The sequence below is a fragment of the Papio anubis genome, chromosome 2 (assembly GCF_008728515.1).
Source record: "Papio anubis isolate 15944 chromosome 2, Panubis1.0, whole genome shotgun sequence".
Taxonomy (NCBI): Eukaryota; Metazoa; Chordata; class Mammalia; order Primates; family Cercopithecidae; genus Papio; species Papio anubis.
In genome coordinates, this window is record NC_044977.1 from 20,776,035 (window position 1) to 20,791,093 (window position 15,059).

The following is a 15,059-nucleotide window of genomic DNA, read 5'->3' on the forward strand; positions in this document are numbered from 1 at the left end:
AATGAGCATGTCCTTATGTGTTTACTTCTTTTTAACCACTCTTAGCAAACCACCTGCTGCCAAAACTTTCTAACCATTCTACTACTCCTTGGGCATGCTGATGGCTGCAGCTTTCAAGCCTTGAAATGATACATAGGGCTCAAAACATATGCAATTTACTCTAGTTCTACAAAGTACCATAAGAATTTCGCACTGAAAATAATTAGTGGTGACCTCCTAAAGGAAGCTCCCAAAGAAAAATCTGATGGAAAAATTGAAGCTGACCATGCTTGGTTCTCTCCGTCAAGGAAACTCTCTGCAAGATAACTGTATGTGGTTCAAGAGGAAATTATGCCAGAAACAGCAGCAGCTTAGTAACAAGTAACAGTAAAGCTGGAGCAACATTTGGTTTTTCTGGACACTTGGGAGAACAGGCAGGAGGATTTCCTAAGGATGAAAATAAACACTTCAAATTAATGGGTTTGCAACCATTGTCTTTATTTGCTTTTGAAACTCTCCTGGTATTCAGTGATGGTCTTTTAAGGTTATGATTAAATAAATTAAGGAGGCTTAACAGTCATGGCATTATCAAACTAGAAACAAAAAGCTCATTTCCACATAACTCCCCAACCCATATTAAGTCTTTAGAAGTCATGCACACGCCCATCTGTGGGATGATAAATACATGGCATTTATGCTGCTTCTCCTTCCCTGGTGCCCCAGAAAACACAGCAAGTTGATAGTGGCATTATTTTGCTTATTGATCCAAGAAGGACCTCAGAGCCCAGTTTATGGAGTGATTCATGCTGCCACCGTAACTGAAGAGAGAGACTATGTAATATGATTTACCATCCTCGCCACAGGGGTAAGAGGTCATTAGGCTATTTCCAAGGGGTGGCATGACCTCTGAGTAAATACTGCATGTCTTTTCCATTCTCAAACTTGTTTTTACAAGTGAAATGAAGACCCATAGATCATTTGGTATGATTGTATTTATATGAGCTTGGAGTTTTTTTTCTTCTCTCCTCCTTTATCTTTTATTAAATAATTTAAAAGCAGAATTGCTATTATTGATTATATGTAGCAATTCAGGAAGTTGGGATAAACAGTATGATGTGAAGGGGTGGCAGCCAATGCAATATTTCATTGTATTAAGAAAATGAAAACAAGGCATCCCTTTATATATTGTGCATTATATTAAGTAATTTATACATTATTTCTAAGATGTAACCATCTGGTGAAAAATGTATACCTCATTTCTATTTTATAGATGGAACAAGTTATTTAACTGGTAGTTGAGCTGGCTATTAACCTAGCTCTATCTCACCTTAGAGCTCACAGATTTGTGATCACATTCACAATGAGAATAAGCTTCAGGGACTGGCTGGCCTCTCGCAGATCGTGTGATGTTTCTTACACACCATATCTGGAAGGCACATGGCCCCAGTAATAACATTTAATTTCCTCAGTTGTAAAAGCTATTTTCAAATTTTCAGAGCAAGCTATATGTCATTGCTTTACTTTTAACTTGGGGTGGTTTATTGAATAAAAGATTAGGAAAGAAACGAATGAGCCTAATTTTTACCCCTCTAACCCATTCAGAGTTAAGTTCCTCTTGTATCACTTTAAGATAAAAGACAATAATTCTGTCAGTTTCTAGGGACTTTGGAAGTCTCAATATGATGGTAGATAATAGCCCCCTTGAATCTCCTAGAAGACAATTGCTATGCAAACACAAATTATTGTATTCCAGTAGAGAAATGATCCAACAAGCAGGTGCACATACATGCACATGCACAATTCATCTGAATGGAAGATACTGAGAACTTTTCTAGAGCTTGCTCCTTAACAACACTGAGATTATAGTCAATTGGCTACTTTCCAATAAAACATGAAACCAATTTTATTGCATCATCAGAAAGACTGACTTTTCGTGAAATATCGTCACAAGCAGCTAAATTCTAAAGTGTGGCCAACTTCCTTTAGATACAAAATTTATAAATAATTTTATATTATGATACATAATTAGAGAAGATTTTCATGATTACCTTTATATATTTTAAGGAAAGTTAGATTTGCCAAGGGAATCAAGATCAATCAATTTCACTTCAACATACTTTATAGAAGGTTTAATGCAAAATACAATTCCAAATAATGAAATCACAAAATGCAGCACTAATGACAGATCCGGACACATAGACTGAAAGCAGGAAGAATATATTTGATGACTACACACTCAGATTTCCTGGGATATTCCAGACTTCAAATATTCTGTCCCCGGGTTGCCAAAAACTATTGAAATGACCTAGGAATTTCAATATTCAGTGTGCAAGTTAGAATTTTCATAGAGTCTTTATATCCAAGAATGGTACAGAAATCTTTTTGAGTACACATATTCTGATTTTCTGACACAGAATATGTTGAAAACGAATCCAGAAAACAGTAAAGCAAAATAAACTTTACAAAAAGTATGATAAATCTCATTTAATGGTTGATAAAGAGAAAAGCAGCCCCTGGCATCCACGAGCTGGTCTAGTACCCACAGGTAGGCTGTGGTGTTCTCCTGCTGAACATCAACAATTCCAAAGGACACCAGTATCAGACAAGACCACTCTGATCCTGATGGATCAAGACAGAAACAAGACCAGTCTGTAATTATGTGGCACACAGACAAAAACATGAACGTCACCCAGAGCACAAACATTACCCTCACCGCCTTCTGGCTAATATGAGTAGATGTGGCTTCTCAACCAGTCACAACTTTAGCTTCCCTCTGCTGGTCTTGCCTTCTAATTAAGAATCACGAAGACATTCAATCACAGAATTACTCCCACTTTCTGAATGCATCCAATTCAGAGCAAAGTTTTACTGCCTTGGACCCTTGCTTCCATCACTTAACACAAGACAAACTCTTACAATAAGTCTTTTCTATCATCTTCTAAGAGATTCTCCCACTTTATCATCGTCTGTGTTCTCCATCGTTATAAGTAAACAGACATAAATTTGTTCAACTACAAGTGTGTTCTGCTGGTCTTTGGCTGAAAGGAATTGATATAGTAAATACAGATGCATCATACCCCAACAGAGAAAACAGAATGTGCTCATTTGGCTGTAATAATGTCGTTAATATCAGCTAAAAATATTAGGTTGGTACAAATGTAATTGTGGTTTTTGCCATTAAAAGTAATGGCAAAACCATTAGAAGTGATGGCAAAAACTGCAATTATGTTTGCACCAACCTATACAGTGTTCCTTCAAAAGATACTGCAACTAAAATTGGGATCTTGTGGACAACCATTTAAACACTATCTCTACCTGTCTGTTTTCTCAGTTCTCAAAATAGTTGCTTTAGGAAGCTGTGTGAGTAATTGGAAAATAAAATACCTGTTATGTATGTTGAAACTAAATGGGAAATAGAATGTGAGTACATATGTAAATTTGCACAAAATCAAAAGAAACAAAGGCTGAAATAAAAGGCCTATATAAATATACCACTCTTTTAATCACAGATAATACATGTGTTATAAAATTTTAATTTGAAAGTTAACATAAGTTAGGAAGATGCCACAGAACACTCACACTAGAAATGGAAGCGTTGCACATTAGCAGAAACAAGAGATACTTAACTACCCACTTTGAAAAATCGATCTTGTATCGATCTGAGGTCCATGGTGCTATAACTGACTACACCCGACGATTCTTACCGGCACCATGTAAAAACGTTATAGACTACATTGATAAGGTAGTGCTTCTCAAACTTTAATGTTCAATACAAAAATTAGCCAGGCATGGTGGCAGGTGCCTGTAATCTCAGCTACTCAGCAGGCTGAGGCAGGAGAATCGTTTGAACCCAGGAGGCAAAGGTTGCAGTGAGCCGAGATCGCACCATTGCACTCCAGCCTGGGTGACAAGAGCAAACTCCATCTCAAAAAACAAAAACAAAAATGTTAATGTTCATATCGCCTGGGCATCTTGTTGGAAAGCAGATCTTGTTTCAATAGATCTAGAGTGGAGCCCACGTTCTGCCTTTTCAACAAGTTCCTGGGTGATGCCAAATGCTGTTGGACTGAGGATCACACTAAGTAGCAAAGACATAAAAATTAACTGTTATAAGGCAGGATGGGAAGTTTCTAGGGCTAATGTTAATACGTGCAATCACATACTGTACTGTTATTACAGTTTATGACAAGTCTCAATTCTTTGTCTAGAGAGGGTTGGGAGTTCTCGTTGGAAGTTCTCTGGCAACCAAAGGTTGCCCTGGCAGTAGTGAAGCAGCTGAATAAAGAGTCAGTTTCCTGCTGCATTAGCCGCTGCTCATACTCCATCAGGGCAAAACCAGAATATGCCTTTTTTGAATTAACGGCAAAAGAAACCTTTCCTTTATTGGCATTTCCTATATCATCTATTTTCGTCTCATTGTAACTCTGCAACCTTCACGTCCCAACATATTCTCCCCACTCCCCAATGCTTGGTTCAACTCAAGTCTTTCTACATAATTCATATGCCAGGCATTAAAGTCTCAAAAATGGTTTCCTTGATGTTTTGGTTAGTTTGCTCTTGAATATTTATAGAAACCAAACACTAGACGTTGCTTAAAAGAAAACCCAAAAGAATCCCATGTTCCCCATGTTCTAACCCAAAAGCTAAAAGTGAAAAGGATCTAAAAGTTTATCTAGTCCCCAAATCCCCAAAGGCACTTGGCTCAGGTGCTCTTGAGGGATGTGGGAGTCACAGCCAGGGCTGTCACAGTGCAGCAGGTTAAACCATCACATACGCCCCTAGACTAGTTGTTGCATCATAATTACAATGCAGCTGCACCTGGGTGATGGCTACTGGAACCAGAGGCTCAGTATGAAATTCAACTCAAAACCCAGATTTTAGACCCAGGTGACCTGGATTCCTAAAGGGGTTTTGGCACCCACCTTAGTTAATTGCACTAGAATTTTAAAGTCAGTGACTGGGAAAACCAAGACTTAGATACAGCTTGAGGATTCTCTGGATAAGCGAACAACCGTGGCCAACTTTCAAGTGTGTTCCCACTTAAGGAAACTAGGGGTGACTATAATAGACATAGTCCCTTAATTTGACCTCATCTTCTATGTTTTGCTAATATCTGAGCCCATTACATATACTAGAGAAAGGATAATTTCACCAAGATCTATGAGGGCTCATGCTCATCCTTTCTCAAACCCAGTCCTCTGCTGGACTCTGGAGAACACCACAAAATGCTGCTGCATTTAAGTTCATTACAAGAAACATCCAACTTCATTATACACTATATGATATATACCCCAAATAAAGTCAAAACAACTAGAAGATTTTCAAAAATTAAAATACAAACAAGCAAAACGCAAAAATCATGGAAGTAATCATAAAGGATGGTTTCTGAGGTCTTCTTATAATTCTTATACGCTGAATACACTCTTTAGTTGACTGTTAGGCATCAAAAGATGTACAGAATTTTTTAAAAGAGAAAATTTTTTTTTGTAAAAGAAACATATCTCAATCAATTTTAGCGGTGGAACACAAGAATTCTCAACAGGAAAAATAAAGCCAATTGCTACAGTTTGCAAAAGAGGAAACCAATGCCTTCCAAAAGTAGAGAAAAGTAGCCATCACATGGTTATTAGGAGAGTGAGGCCTGGAACTAAGGTCTGTTATTAACCGCAAGGGCCTGTGGTGTCTCCTACATATCATGCTGTACTTACAAATTTGAGAACTTAGTATACTATCTTCACATAGTAAGCTCTTAAATGTTTATTTATTTTGCCCAAAAGCAGCAAATATTCCCTGCAAGAGAATATGAAACTCGTGTTGTTAAATCAGACTTATGATGCTTCTTATTTTGGTGCTGCTTTCATGTCACTAAAGAGATCTCTATTAATGAGCCAGTTCATAGTTCATGTTCTGGCCACATTTCTAAGATATTATATCCAGAAATTAGAACAGGTATCTTTAAAACATTCAAAACCGTTTTGCTTTTGTAATGGGGAAAAATGAGATTCATCTCAGTATCAACAAATGTATTACAAGTTTTTCATTTATTACAAAGTACACTGATAATCAATTAAGGAACCCATAAAAATAAAAACAGTAAGTTACTCAATATTCCTTGTTATAATCGATTTTTTAAGAAAAGGATTTAATTACCAGTTTGAGGCTGCAGAACTTTGGAATCTTCTGATATTTTAGCTGTAGGCACAATCCATGGCTTTTCACTTGAAGCTATATTGAAAAGAAATGGAATTTGCTGAAGACTTTTTTGCTGAAGACAGAAATAGGTTGCTGGTACGGTTAAGTGGCTACCAGAAGCCTACAATATACTAATACAATAAAAAGTCATTATATGTCAGTAAGAAATCAGTACGTATCCATCCAGAGAACATTTGATTAGGGGTCAGAGAGAGACCAGAGTTTGGTGTCAGACTGTCAACATTTTTAAGGACAAAAAGCTAAGTGGATTATGTGGAATTAAGACTGACGGATTTTACTGAATTTGTCGAAAATCCAAACAAATAGATTTATTAAAAAAAAAAATCAAATCAACCACTTGTTTGCCTATCAGTTTATGAGGTTTGCAGAAATAAGATGCAGTACGTGTGTCCTGCAGAATTAAGCAATCACCACCCACAGCCTTCATATTTAATTTAAGGTGCCCTTATTACCCAATGTGCCCCCAGGTTTCTCAAAAGGGAAGGGTGTTTTTGCCTCAGGAAATTCTGGAAGCCTTTTTGGAGCTGTAATGAAACACAGAAGGAAAGTTAGACGACCTGAGGTGCAAGTAACAAAGGTTTTTAAAATGTTAAGCTTGAAAAACAACAGCAAACACGAAAAGGCAAATCATGTTAAGAGACCATTAGTAGTATTTCTTACATCTCCGTTTCAATGTTGAATAATGTAAAAAAGTTTCTTTTTCAGTTTTTTATAGTTAAGTGACTAAATTTAAGCTACTGCATTTGGAATCTTTCTTCCACCCTTATTAAACCAGTTTCCTGACTTCTTCAGCGATGTTTATGTGTGTTCTTAAATATATTTCATTTACATTTAAATCAAGCCAACACATCTGAACTAGAAAATGTCCATTTGAAAGCTTTTAAAAATAGAATTTCGGTAACTACGTGGCTTTATATGTAAGCTCCTCCCCCATCTTTTTTTTTTTTTTTTTTGAGACGGAGTCTCACTCTGTCACCCAGGTTGCAGTGCATGGCATGATCTTGGCTCACTGCAACCTCCACCTCCCAGGTTCAAGCGATTCTCCTGTCTCAGCCTCCTGAGTAGCTGGGATTACAGGTGTGTGCCACCATGCCAGGCTAATTTTTATATTTTTAGTAGAGACGGGGTTTCACCATGTTGGCCAGGGTGGTCTCGAATTACTGATCTCAGGCAATCCACCCGTCTCAGCCTCCCAAAGTGTTGGGATTATAGGCGTGAGCCACTGCACCCCACTCTCATTTTTTTTCATACTCCACTCAGAAAAATTCTAAGAATTCTAAGAAGTAGTCTGCAGAAATATCATAAATATATCTTCTCTGTTAAGAGTGACAAGAGAGTAAAAACATTTACAAAAAATACAGAAATTATCAATTTGTTCAGTGACATATTGATTCTGAATTAAAAGAATCAAACATAATATTAAAATATGATCACTTAAAAGAAAAACAACCCAACCGGAATGATTCGTCATAGGGAGAGCCTCTTTGGGATCCTAAACTTGAAGACTGTGTCACCTTTAAGGGATTGGGTATAAATTAGCGTTAATTAATTCCCAGGATTTCTTTGAAGCATGCATACAATATCCAAGGTAATAATAAAGCTGCAGTATTTATCAATTTTTACCTAGAGTGCTCAGTGGCAATTCAAACTGAGGTATTAGAATAGTTTGCAATGTTTCCGGGGTCCTTTTGCTGACAACTACAATACAAAAAGAGGGCAGTTAGCAACTCCTGGACTTGGGTTTTGATGTTGTGGCTTAACCACGATCATGCACAGCAAGCTTTGTAACACACTCTTGTACACAGAGCAGCCAATACCTTTAATGGAAATTACAACTTTCCCTGGTAACGTTACATAGCTGTTAAAATGTGAAGGTATACATTCAAAGGGCAGTGGTGTGGCAGAGAAGATCAACATCAAATTACAGAACAAAACACATGCTGCTCCTTTTCTTCAGGGGAAGGAGAACAACAAAGCAAGTTAGATTCTCTTGGGCTAAGAAACATCAAACATGGGTGGCATGAAATTCTTATTTAAAAGCATGACACTTTTGGGGATTCACCCCAAATTTAGTATGCACAAGACTTCCCAAAGCCAATTTAAGCAGAAAGCACAGAATAAAGACTTCCAGGTTTCCTTCATTCTCCCCCAAGATTTGGGGGTTAAAAGGCTGGTATTCTGTCTATATAACCCAGAGACTGGTTAAAAAGGGCGTTCAGTTAGCAATTAGCATCCAGATTTGCCCAGAAGTTCAGTCACCAGGATCAGCCATGTGGTTAACTCTTCAGTGGAATCTGTCCAAGAAATAGGAAGGTTAACCACTGCCAGGAAGGAAGGAAAAGGAGAAAGTGGGGAGGGAGAGAGAAGTTAAGGCATCAGGTTTCTTTCCTGTGAGTCCTGGGTGTTATTTTCTTGTTATTTCTTTCTTTAAAAAAAAAAAAAAAAAGTTCTTAGAATTACCCAGTGTCGTTCCTGAAACATCTAATGCACTAGATGTAGTGGGTTTAGTGGTTCTTGGAACTGTTTCAGGAGTCTCTGAAAGGTAAAAAACACAACTTTACAAATCAAGATAAAGTGAAGCAACCAAAGACCAGGAGACACATTTTGTTGCCTTTTAGAATAAGAAACTGATATTTGTACAGCCCATTTATTTTTGTGTTACTATGTAAAGAGCTCCTTGGCTTGTCTCAAGTGCCTGAGCTTACACTCCTCTCCAACTGGTCCTTTCTGGGTTTGCTTTCTATCCAAAAAAGCACTCTGACCTGACTTTCACTGAAGCACTTATAAGCTTAATCATAATTTTAAATCTGCCTTTTTCTTTATCTCCAGGGCTTAGCAGAATACCTGGGGTATAGTAAACAAGCACATGATAATAGTTTATTTTTTTAAAATCATTTATTGAAGAATCTGAAGGATAATCAAGATAATAGTTTATTAAATGAATAAATGGGCAAATAATAGGATGACTCGGGGCTAAAAGTCTTATTTAAAGCTATCACATTACAAGACTTCACTCTTACACTGCAATGAACATGCAAAGCTTGAAAATGAATTGAAATTAGGATCAGAATTTAAATCCTCAGCCACAGGTTTGTCCCAAATGCTAGATTAAAGGTAATAAAAAGCTCAGTTAAATAGTTTTGGAGAAATAAGAACTAAGATCACTGGGATCTGAAATGAATTGAGAGCCAGAAACCCTCAGAATGTTGCAGGGCAAGAACACAAAATAAGCACAATAACCCTGAGTAATAAGTTGTGGTGTTTTCCTAAGTGTTTCTGAAGTGGAAAACTCTGAGGAGGGTTTGGCAGAGGACTAAAAAAATGTAGACTCTCCCATCAGAAATGCTGCCAAGAGAAAAAAGTATAATTGGGGAAAGTGGGTAGAATCTTTGAGGGAGAAAGGGACTTGCAGTCACCCACTGGGCCATGCCTATGCTTTTCTGGATATTGATCACGTATACTGAAGTCAGAAACCATCTAGGAATTTCATCCAAATGGGTCACTCCAGGAGCTACCTCTGCTCCAAATCCCATGAAGGTGGGGATGAAAGGTCCATCTGTCTTCTTTAGAAAAGGACCATATTCATCTTGCTCCCTCAGAAATATTCCTACTTCAATGGATTTCTTGAAGTTATTTCACTGCCACAACAACTTTTATCTTCTCTGGACCAGTTATGAGTCCAAAAGTTTAGTAAAAGGTGTATCATCAATATTTCAAGTTATAGGATTTTGTGGACTGAAAAATTCACTTCAGATTGGAGTTACTCTGCTAAATATACATTGTGGGGAATTCTTGCCAGATGTCTGTTTCATCAAGTCCTGGATAAGGTGGTACTACTCTGGAAAAATCTCTAGCTCAAAGATTAATGCTCCACCGCCCCCCACCCCCTGCCGCTGCCAGACTGGACTTGAGTAGTTCTTTCATAGAAGAAATGCTGAATGTTAGTAATGGTGATAAACTATGGAGAAAACGCTTACTGCATTAATTCTTTAAAGGGTTGTTACTGAACTATTCTATATTCTCTACACTAGGATTGCTAAAGTTCCAGAGACATTTGTTGCTAAATGATTCAAGTATTTTCATAGATATTAAGCTATGGATTTGTGAAGAATATATGGCATTTTGCTACACTGACCTCTTGTGAAAGTGTAGAAATGAAAAATGGTCTCATGTCATCATACACAAGGACAGCACCAAACTTGTGGTATGATGTTTTAATATAAAAATATTTCAGTGTTGAACTAATAATTTTCATTTAGAGTAAAAAGTACAGCTTCTGTATTACTTATCAGTTATGTGATTCAATAGTTCATTTTGCAGCTGTTGTTTTCCCAAACGTTAGAGACATGGAATCTCCTACTGTTTTGCATTTATGATCAAAATGAATTTCCTACTGGCTCTTTACTGAAAAAAAGGCTGCAGATTAGTATTTGAAAAAAAAGCATTTTTTTCTTTTCTCAAGGTCAACAACATAGCAATCTCATTACCTGTTGTGGATCGTGCTGAGATTTTTTCAACCTCCGGTGTTTTAGATTTGGCAGGTAATGCCAAGGTTTCATTCTTAGCTAAAAAGTCAAAGAACAAACAATTTACCTCATTTGCAGTGTCCAAAAATACATCCCTCAATGCATAATCAAGTAGCAGACTAAAAATCTAATCTTGCACTCCCTTCCCCACCAGCCAAAGTTGTGTGTCTCTAGCAGGAACTAATATAAGTCTTCAAAATTCTTTCTTATTAACCCTAGATAATTCTTTAAGATCTAAATTGTCATTGACGTGAAGGAAAAAAAATCACAACCCAATATTTGGATACATCTCAAGTCATCTGATTGATAAATAGAATTTCTGGAAGGTATAGGTTGCATTGCAAATGCTTCCTGGAATTTTATATTCAAGTACTCCCAATTTTAAAAAATTAATCTATAGAAAATTTCCATTATTATACATGGTAAAAAATGTAATAAGTTATGACATTGAGATTTTAGAAAATCACAAACAACACACACAGGAAACTAAGCTATTTGAAAATATTTGTGGCAAAAAATTAAATAGTAAATTGTATTTGAGCCTCATATTGATGTAGACCTTCTCTTTTAATCTCTATGGGAATTCAGTACAAAGAATAAAATATTTTTTTTCCAATTTTCCTCTTTATGCAACTATTTGAGAAACTTCCTTTTAAAATGTGGATGTTCTTTTTCAAAGAAAGAAAAGTAACATTTCTAAGGCTGTGTTCCCCAGCAATTATGGTATTCCCCATTTGAAAGGGTATAATTAGGATTAATTCTATTCAGTTATTTTCCATGTTGAATCATAATATTACCTGCTCATAATATTTTGAAACAGCCTAGTGGCACGAAAGAATTTATGCCCCTTTGGGATACCCTGATCATGCCACCTTGAGCCGATATATAATCCGACAGGATTTTTCAGAGTCCTAAGGCTATATAGAACTTCGATTTCTCAACTTTGGCACTATTGATATTTGAGGCTAGATTAGTTTTTGTATGGGTGGCTGGCCTGTATACTGTAGGATGTTGAACAGTATTCTTGGCTTCTACCCATCGGATTCCAACAGTGCTCTCACAAACTTTTGGAATATTTTGTGCTCCGCAGATACCGTTCTACCAACCAAAAGTATCTCCAGGCAATTCTAAATATTCCCTAAGGGACAAAATTGCTCCCTGCTGAAACCTTTAATTGTCACACTCAAAATTCTTTGAACATTCACTTTATAATCTGTAGTTCACTTTATGTTTGTAAAGACTATTTTCTTCATTTCTGTTAATGTGGGTTCAAAAATATTTATTTAATTCTGATGAGCTTGAAGACAATTAGAAAGTTATCTTTTTCCCAATGTTTATGGAAGCAAATCAGTTTTCAATCTCCACTTGATAAAGGCATACAACAGATTTCTAGATAGCTAATTCTCAGGAGTGATTTAAAATGCCACCAATAAGTGTCATAAATGATAATTTGCAACAAATTGTGTGTTTCTGAAGTTGCAAAGCATGTTTGCACAACAAAATATTTAATAGCATTGTTCAAATTAATTTAGCAGGGCATAAAAAGGAATTTTTAAAAAATCTAACATAACTTTATAAATTCTATTTTTAAAATGTCTAAATTTTATTAATTTTCCTGACATCTTTTGTGTGAACAATTCTGATTGTCAACACAGAAAAAACATTCAGATCATGAATTTTTCAAGCACTCTGTTCCTATTACTTTCAACATGCACCATAGGAAGTTTTTTAAAATGTAAAATTATAAGGTTTCCTTTCACGATCTCTTGTCTTTCAGTGTCCTCTTCTCCTTCCAGGCCTCCTTCCTGATTAAGAATATGCCATGTTCTCAGTGAGTCCCTGGCTGACCTAGGATCTCTTATTATTTGTTTGTTTAATCATCCAGATCCTAGACTTTCACAGGCAATGCTCTCAATTTCTTTATTCAAAACATGTTCTTAGCTGGCAATCACATTAGCCTAAAATCAGGCTGTTAAGGAAAAAAGGCAAACTACCCCTTCCTAAGAGACATTTGTATTCTTTATATATTACTAATTCCTTTTACAGGCATATTGTTTTTTCTTCTTCCTCTTTTTTTTTTTTTTTTTTTTGGCAGGGTCTCACTCTGTTACCCAGGCTGGAGTGCAGTAGCATGATAATAGCTCACTGCAGCCTCAAACTTCAAACTCCTGGGCTCAAGTGAAACAATTCTCCTCCTTCTGCCCCACTAGTAGTAGCTGGAACTACAAGCACGTGCCACAGCACCTAGCTTATTACTATTATTATTTTGTAAAAATGGGATCTCACTATGTTGCCAGGCTGGTCTTGAACTCTTGAGCTCAAGTGATCCTCCTGCCTCAGCCTCCCAAAGTGCTGGGATTACAAGTGGGAGCCACTGCACCAGGCCATACTGTATATCTATAAATGATATTTTAGACATCAGATAACTTAGTAGATGGGGAGGATATTTGAATGGGGAACTGTTGATATATCAACCCCTGAGCATTCACCCACACTATCTTATGCACAACTGCAATCTTGGCAATAGGAAAGTAAAATGCAATCAGAGCACAGCCTAAAACCCAGGAAATTCCTTTTCCTCTATTTCTTCTGTACATTTTTCCATCACAGTTGTTTCCTTTAATTTTTGGCAGGCTAGGTCTTGACTTTGGCAAACCCTTTGTATGTCCCTTAGGGATGTGTGTGTAATCCTAATTTTTTGTTTATATCTCTCATTATTCACACCATGTGTTCTTAGAACAAGCTATTATACTTCTTGATGTCCCATTATGAGCTCTGCTGGAATGAGGATTTGTTTTTAGGATTTACTACCTCAAAAATACAGCTTTTCTGAGTTGCAGTGATAATTAACTTTAGGGAAGTTTATTTCTCCCTTCATGGCATAAAGGACGGTTTATGTCCACACTTTGCAAAAAACAGTGCTTCTGTGCAGCAAAGAAAGCAATAAACAAAATGAAAAGGCAGCCTATGCATTGAGAGAAAATATTTGCAAACCACATGTATCTGATAAAGGGTTAAGATCCAATGTATATAAGGAACTTACACAAAACAGCAAAACAAAATAACACAACCACCCTCAACCCCAAATAACCTAATTGAAACATGGGCAAAGGACCTGAATAGACATTTCCCTAAAGAAGACATAAAAAATGGCTAACGGGTATTAAAAAAAGTGCTCAATGTCACTGATCATCAGGGAAATGCAAAATTAAGACCACACTGAGATACCACTTCACTTCTGTTAGGATGGATATTAAGCAAAACGATAAAAGATAGGTGTTGGCAAGGGTGTGGAGAAAAGGAAGTTCTTGTTTACTGTTGGGATAGAAATGTAAATTGGTCCAGCTATTATAGAAAATGGTATGGAGTTTCCTCAAAAAATTAAAAATAGAACTACCTTATGACTCGGCAATCCCTCTTCTGGACATACATCCAAAGAAATGAAATAAGCACCTCATAGAGATACATGCAGTCCCACATTCACTCCAGCATTGTTCACAACAACCAAGATATGGAAACAACTTAAATGTTCACGGATGAATGTATAAAGAAAGTACAGTACACACACACAGGAGTATTATTCAGCCTTTAAAAAGGAGGTCCTGCCATTTGCAATAACATGGATAAACCTGGAGGATATTATGCTAAATGAAATAAGCCAAGCACAGAAAGAAAAACACTGCATGATTTCACTCATGTGAAATCTAAAAAAAAGTCACATATATAGAGAATAAAACTGTTTATGAGGGATGCGATGGAGAGGTGGAAATAGAGAAATGTAGAACAGAGGGCAAAAAGTTGCAGATGCATAGGATGAATAAGACTAGAAATCTAAAGTAGAAAACAAGAACTATAATTATAATATTGTATATTGGAAAATTAAGATTTTTGGTACTCCTGTCACACACACAAAGGGTAACTATGCAAGAGGATGGATATTAATTTGCTTGAGTATAGGAACTATTTCACTATGTATACATATAAGAAAACTTCATGTTGCCTGCTTGAAGCATATACAATAAAATATTTAAAAAATTTTTATATGTAGTTTTTTTTTAAGAAACATGGTCTACTAAGTTGGTACATTTGTTGGGTAGGATTCTGCTTTGATTTATTGGACATTTTCAAACATACTGGCTATCAGTCTCTTCACTGTGTCATATGGTTTGGCTGTGTCCCCACCCAAATCTCATCTTGAATTCCCACATGTTGTGGGAGGGGCCTGGTGGCAGGTGATTGAATCATGGGGGCAGGTCTTTCCCATGCTGTTCTCGTGATAGTGAATAAGACTCATGAGATCTGATGGCTTTAAAAACGGGAGTTTGCCTGCACAAGCTCTCT

At 36.6% G+C, this 15,059-nt stretch overlaps 1 protein-coding gene across 16 annotated transcripts in view; it reads right to left on the reverse strand.

The window, feature by feature from the left end:
- The window catches only part of ABI3BP (ABI family member 3 binding protein), a 248,598-nt gene that overhangs the window by 109,448 nt on the left and 124,091 nt on the right, over window positions 1–15,059 (reverse strand). For 14 of the 16 annotated variants that reach the window (XM_031662969.1, XM_031662963.1, XM_031662966.1 and 11 more), the window contains exons 10-14: window positions 10,680–10,757; window positions 8,653–8,727; window positions 7,816–7,890; window positions 6,645–6,716; window positions 6,130–6,204 (exon numbers count right to left, since the gene is read on the reverse strand). In XM_031662969.1, the coding sequence (XP_031518829.1) occupies window positions 6,130–6,204; window positions 6,645–6,716; window positions 7,816–7,890; window positions 8,653–8,727; window positions 10,680–10,757 (375 nt within the window). The remainder of the gene's footprint in view (window positions 1–6,129; window positions 6,205–6,644; window positions 6,717–7,815; window positions 7,891–8,652; window positions 8,728–10,679; window positions 10,758–15,059) is intronic. The other 2 variants (XM_031662974.1, XM_021933977.2) reach the window with 1 other exon arrangement.